General features: G+C 36.4%; 1 protein-coding gene across 1 annotated transcript; it reads right to left on the minus strand.

Annotated features, from left to right (window-relative positions):
• Positions 1-1,059: 1,059 nt before the first annotated feature.
• Positions 1,060-3,110, minus strand: LOC116932797 (elongation factor 1-gamma). Its single transcript, XM_032940656.2, has 8 exons — positions 2,976-3,110; positions 2,718-2,867; positions 2,597-2,660; positions 2,394-2,536; positions 2,033-2,330; positions 1,618-1,974; positions 1,436-1,560; positions 1,060-1,269 (listed from the first exon to the last, which is right to left on the minus strand). Exons 1-8 carry the CDS (start codon positions 2,985-2,987, stop codon positions 1,114-1,116), a joined length of 1,305 nt encoding a protein of 434 aa, XP_032796547.2. The 5' UTR covers positions 2,988-3,110; the 3' UTR covers positions 1,060-1,113.
• Between the last annotated feature and the right edge of the window lie 3,129 nt (positions 3,111-6,239).

The raw sequence follows: 6,239 nt of genomic DNA on the forward strand, positions 1-6,239 counted from the left end.
TAACGCTTGGAAATCAAACATATTGCGACACACATACACAAGTAGGTGTCGAAAAAGCTAATAGGAAAGATGGAATTGATGATGATGGAGGACCATCAAACAACCATTTGCCATATAATAAAAAAAAATATGTTTATCCCTTAGAAATGATAAAATATTACACGATTTATTTCAAAAATGGATGGGAAAAGATATTTTATTGATTTGGAAATCAACGGCTTTAGTGTTACCATGAAAGTAGACTCCGGATGTCACGACTCGATCATTAACAAGTGGACTTGGCAGGATATGGGTAAACCTTCATTAAGCATCATTCAAACTGTTAGGAGATCAGCCACAGGGAAAGAAGTTCGTTTAAAAGGTGGTTTAAACGTCAAAGTTCATTTAGCTGGAACAGACCATTATTTGTCACTACAGGTCGCGGAAGGTGAGAATACGAGAAATCTTATCGGACGGAAGTGGTTGCCGAGTTTAATGGATATTGATTGGAATATCTTTTTTTATCTGGGAACCGTAACCATTCGGTCAAACGTTCCCACTCGCACGAAGAACAAACTGAAAGCAGCTGTAATGACGCGAGGATCTAAGCCCTTCACTCTCAGCATGAAAATACAAAACGTTGAATTGAAACAGTTAACATCCATTCTAGTCGATTCTAGTAAAGTGGTTTCCTCGTTTTATAAAGAAAAAATTATGTGGTTAGAATTGCCTTTGAAAGCTGCATTTTATGATGTATATACATATTTTTTGTGAAATTAGCCGACCCGACACGCTTTTACACGGTGAGATAGGGAAAGAATCCAGTTTTTAAGTTTTAGTAGTTCATGGGACGTAACGATGCACTGCACCGTTGCCTTTCTATAAGATTATATCTCATTTACGAGAACAATTTCCCGGCGTCACGGCTTGGATGATGGAAATAAGTTTTAGATTAGTGCCGATACCACCCGCAATTAATGCGCTTTCTACTTATATAAATCTAGGAAAAAGATGGGTTGTCCTGATTGGATAAAAGAGAATTGAGTTTTGATAAAATCACAACGAGAAACACAATAAAACTGGTAGCTCAGTGGTTGTATTGATTACAAATACAACATTTGATAAGGAAACACTTCATTTGAAAATTTTACCTTGGTTAAAGGGACGACCATTTTTATCATTGCCAGTCCACGAGAAGTATTGTGCCACTAATGCTTTAGTCTCTTCAGTTTCAGGATCCAACTTTTTCCAGTCATAGGTTTCATAATCGATTTGCCAATCCGGACTCAACTACACAAAAAGAAAAGAAAGAAAATGTTAAAATACATCCAATCCTTAGCCAAAAAAAAGCCTAAGAGTAGATAATTGTTTTACTTTCCCTCTATTTGTTACACGAAATGCTTATGAAAAACATTTGTGTCTTTGAAAGAGGTTAATACATGTAAATTAATGTCACCTGAAACGCTAAATCTTGTCCACGCCAGACCCACACTCCCGAGATGGTACTGTCGTTATCTGTGCCGAACAGGCACATGGATGCAAAGCATTGCTTCCTCATTTTGTCCAACCTTTGATACATGCCTAATGAAAGAAAACTGATGAAAATCTGCAATCACAGAAATAATCTCTTTGACCCACCGCCAATCAAATTAGCCGACATGAAGACTTTGGTAAGCTCATCTGAGTACTTGTACTCTCCAAACCAAATTGAGTAGTTTTCTTTATCAAACTTGTCCCAAAAATAAGGGATGGATTTTGCTTCTTCGTTGTTCGAGTAGAACCTCTTAAAATCATCCATGTTGAATGTTCCTTTAGGCATTTCATCAAAGGGATCTTTAGATTTAGGTTCCTCTAGCAATGCTGCCTCAGCAGCATCAAGTTCCTCTGGCTCCTCTTCCTCTTTTTTTGGCTTTGGCTTCTCTTCTTTTTTTTCTTTTTTCTTCTCATCCTTTACAGCCTTCTTTTCTTCTTTCTTGGATGACCCACCAATTTTGCCTGTTACAATGAAATAGTGTAACACCTCATCTTTATCCATTTATGTAGATTTACTTACTTTGGAATTCAGCAAACTTCTTGGGATCAACCAGGCATTCTTTTTGACACATCTTAAAATCTCCAAGAACAGCCTTGAACTGGGGTTGGTTGATGCAAGTAACAAACCATCTATTCAAATTTTGAAATGGTTTCCTGTTGGTTTCATCACAAATGTTCTCATAAAGATGTAGAAGGTTGCAAGCAAGAACAATATCTGCAAGAGTGATTTTCTCCCCAACCAAAAATGTGCGGGTCAGAAGATGATTGTTAACAACAGACAGGATAGCGTTCAACTCCTGCTTGGCATGGTCTACAGCCTAGGACATAAAAGTAAGAAATTTTTCAACTATGAAAAGATGTTTGAAATGTTCATAACCTACCTGTTTGTTATATTGAATTATTCCAAGTACTGGAAAAACAATTGTACAGGACAACGGAAGAATTTCACCATCAGCAAATGACATCCACTGAAGGATATGGGCCTTTTCTACATCACTGTTTCCACGAAGTTGCTGGTTGGCAACTAAATTACAAGACAGAAAAATAATGACTTTGTCAGAAAACTAACGGCAACTCGAATTACCGAAATACGCAATTGCGTTGCTTTCAGCAATGTACTGTCCATCTTGGGATTCAAACGCTGGCACCTTTGACAAATACATTACAGAAACATTTTGGAAAATAATTATATTTAAAGAACTTACTTTCCCCAAAGGAAATTTCTTGAGAAAGGATTCGCTCTTGTTGGTCTCTCCAAAAACGAAACCGGAAGCTACGTTGATATTGAAGCCCGAGTATTGAGCCGCAATTAAAGCCTTATTGGCCCTAAAGTTGCCCGGGTAGGTGTACAAAGTCTAGAAATTAACAAAGAAACAATGAAGTTTATCACAATAACCCAATCATTTAATAATGTACTCGGATGTTTGAGAATTTTTTAGATTAAAGCAGAGAGTTATGCTCACCCCAGAAGCCATGACGTTGAAGTGCAATAATGTGAGCTTGACGTGGAATGAAGAAGACGAGGTAAGGGGTAAGGTCTGGTCTGGGCTCTGCTCTCTGGTGTTCAAACCTGTAGGGCTTCTTTTGTTCGTTGGAAGTAATACGGGCAAGAAAAAAACCTGAGCTTCTCAGTGAATGACAATTAGGGATTGACCCCGATTCGCCGTAATCGGGTAAACCAATCTGACCTACTGGAAAAATGGCCAGTCTGTTACGATCTTCAATACAAGTGTTTGCGTAAATCTATCGGTAGCAATCGGGTTGCAACCCCGATTGCCCCGATTGAGTTCGGGGTGAAAATAATTTCACTCCAAACCCCTGCCCCAATGCCCCGAAATGCGAATCCCGATTGGCAAAAAAGCGCCCCGATTGGCTAAGGGTCGATCCCTGGGCGTTACCTAATGACAGATTGACAGTTCAAAATAGCCAAAATGTAGGCAATGCAGCGGTATGTTTTCTGATACTTCATCTTAGTTGTTCCGTGAAGGGAGCATGGGGCTCTTAAAAGTAGCTCCATTACCTCTAAAATACAGTAACATCTTGCAACTAGATGGCATCGATAACCGAAGTAGAGGAGAGTGGGGTCAATTGAGACACAGGGCAATTGAAAAAAAAATTTTTTCTCGCGCCGTATGAGAGGAATTTTCTTGAAAAAATTAGGGTTAATAGAATGAAGGGGTTTACAAGTTTAGAAAAATTTACGAGTTTTTTATTAAAAACTTTTTAAGTTATCTCGAAAAAACAATTTCTTGTACTCCGTCTGTTAATTTTACTTTTTTAATTTTTTTGTTTTGAACCCTAAAATGGTACGCTTTAATAATAAAATTAGTTTTAAACGATTTGCAACTAATTTTCCTTCTATAACAAATATTCATTAATTTTTTTCCCCTTTTTTAAAATAATTTTAAATGATTAAATGTAACGATGACCCTATTGTGGGGCAATCGAAACACTTTGTTAATAGTCCCTGTCCGTGAGTGGATGCATTTTTTGTGTGCAAGTATTTGATGTAATTCATTTCAGCAAATGTAAATCATCATATTAACACAACTATAATACTTATATTAGCTGTTTAGGATTTATTTGAAAAAGCATGTAGCTTAATGGGATTTTTTAAATTTAATTATTTTAATATTTTAAACTTAAGTACGATATACCATAAGCATATGTAAAAAATCTATAAATTGCATTGTACCTTGTGGCAAAATTTGATCACACTAGCAGTTGTGGCTGCTGAGATATCGTGTTTTTGATTTTATGTGGGTATAAAGAAGCTTCCTTATGGGAAAACCCACGTTGCAATTGCCTCGACACACCGTTTCAATTGCCCTGCTACCATGGCAATTGAAACACAAACAGTGACCTTAGTTTTTTACAATTACTACAATTAAACTTAATTTTTCCTCATAAAAAAAATACTGTTTAGTAGCTGAGCGAGGGGTTGTCAATTCGAAAAAATATTCCTATAGACCAGTTTCGGATGCTGCGTTGCAAAATTTAAAAAAATCCAGGGGGGTTTCGATTGCAGGGGGAGATAGGAAAAAAGGGGGTTTTTGATTTATTTACCCTAGTAATACTTTTCCAATTCAGGAAATGTTCTAGAATACTACACTTTAAGACATTCTGCGTCTTCTCCAGTCTTTATAAATAATTAATCATCCCTAGTTTATCCATTATCCCCATATCCACATTTGAATCACCCATATTTACATATTTTCTTTACACTAGAAACGCAAAAAATACTAAACTACGGAACGCCAAATTACCCCCTAAAATTTCAGCACCTCGGCTAGGGCCATTTATTTTTTTGCAGAAAATAATCACCATACACAACGCCATCTAGCGGCCACGGTACGCATCTTTAAATTGGAAATACCTGGAGGAAATAAATCACTATCGATTCCTATAACCATTTCCAACAATTAATATCGTTTTTATCGTGCCAGTGGCAGATACAAGTGAATGTCTCTGTGATAATAAATTTGTTTTTGTTTGGAGAAGTAGGGCCATCAAATCGTGATCGGTTTGGAGATCATCATTCACAGAGATTTGCCCGGCAGTAACCGGAGTGAATCTGCGACACTGAGGACACTTAATGTGGTTTTAATCGACCAAATTCTAAATGACACAAAAATATACATGAGTAAAATCATCGGACATCACAGGCATAATCATAACATTAGGTTTTATACGTTGAATGCACGTGTGCGCATACAAAAAAGAAAAAGAAAAAACAATACAAAAGAGAAACGTGACTTACAACGCAACACTCCAGACAGCGTCGTCCATTTCAACGCGAGATAAACTGGTATTTTATTGCAACAAGCGAGATAAACAGTATTGAAAACCAGTAATTGATGAACGTTTAGAAAACAAAAACAAATTTATTATCACAGAGACATTCTCTGGCACGATAAAATTTTTTGAATTTTAGTATTTTGTATATTTATTTTTAATAGTGAAAGGTAGGTTTGTGAATTTTCTCTGGTATAAATTTTTTTGTGTGGTGTAGGTTTTGGAATTATAATGAATATTAATATTTGGTAAAAGTATTGAAAACCATAATTTAACGTTTAGAAAACAAAAACAAATTTATTATCACAGAGACATTCTCTGGCACGATAAAATCGATATTAATTGTTGGAAATGGTTGTAGAGATCGATAGTGATTCAGCTCCTCCTCCAGTGGGGTTATAAAGTGCGTATCGTGGCCGCTAAATGCCGTTATGATTTCCGCTTTGAAAATTAATTGGCGGGCCCTAGCCTAGGACGCCAAATTATCTTTTTAAATTTTGCAACGCAGCATCCGAAATGGTCTATACCCCAATATTTTTAAGCACGGCTAGGACGAAAAAAAATCATTTATGGGGAGTTATTTCGATCTTAACGGAAATAGGAAAATAGAAAACGTATTCAAGAATCGTAGTTTTTGACAACAATTTTGACAAATGAGCCTTCCAACTGTAACAGGTAATAGGGGGCGCGGCAAAAATTCAAAGCTTATCTCGTATTCAAGAATCGAATTTCGAAAACAATTTTGTGTCGGGTGGGTCGGGTCGGGTTTTTGGGTAAACCAGGGCGACCCGCAATAATTTTTATTGACGAACCGTCAATGACGGTTTAGGAGTCCAAAATTTTAACATTCGAAATTTTTATTTGTTATTTTTTTTTGTTATTTTTTTTTTGTTATTATTTTTTTGAAACGGCTTACATTTTATGTTATCCCA

Source organism: Daphnia magna, linkage group LG1, assembly GCF_020631705.1.
Source record: "Daphnia magna isolate NIES linkage group LG1, ASM2063170v1.1, whole genome shotgun sequence".
Taxonomy (NCBI): domain Eukaryota; kingdom Metazoa; phylum Arthropoda; class Branchiopoda; order Diplostraca; family Daphniidae; genus Daphnia; species Daphnia magna.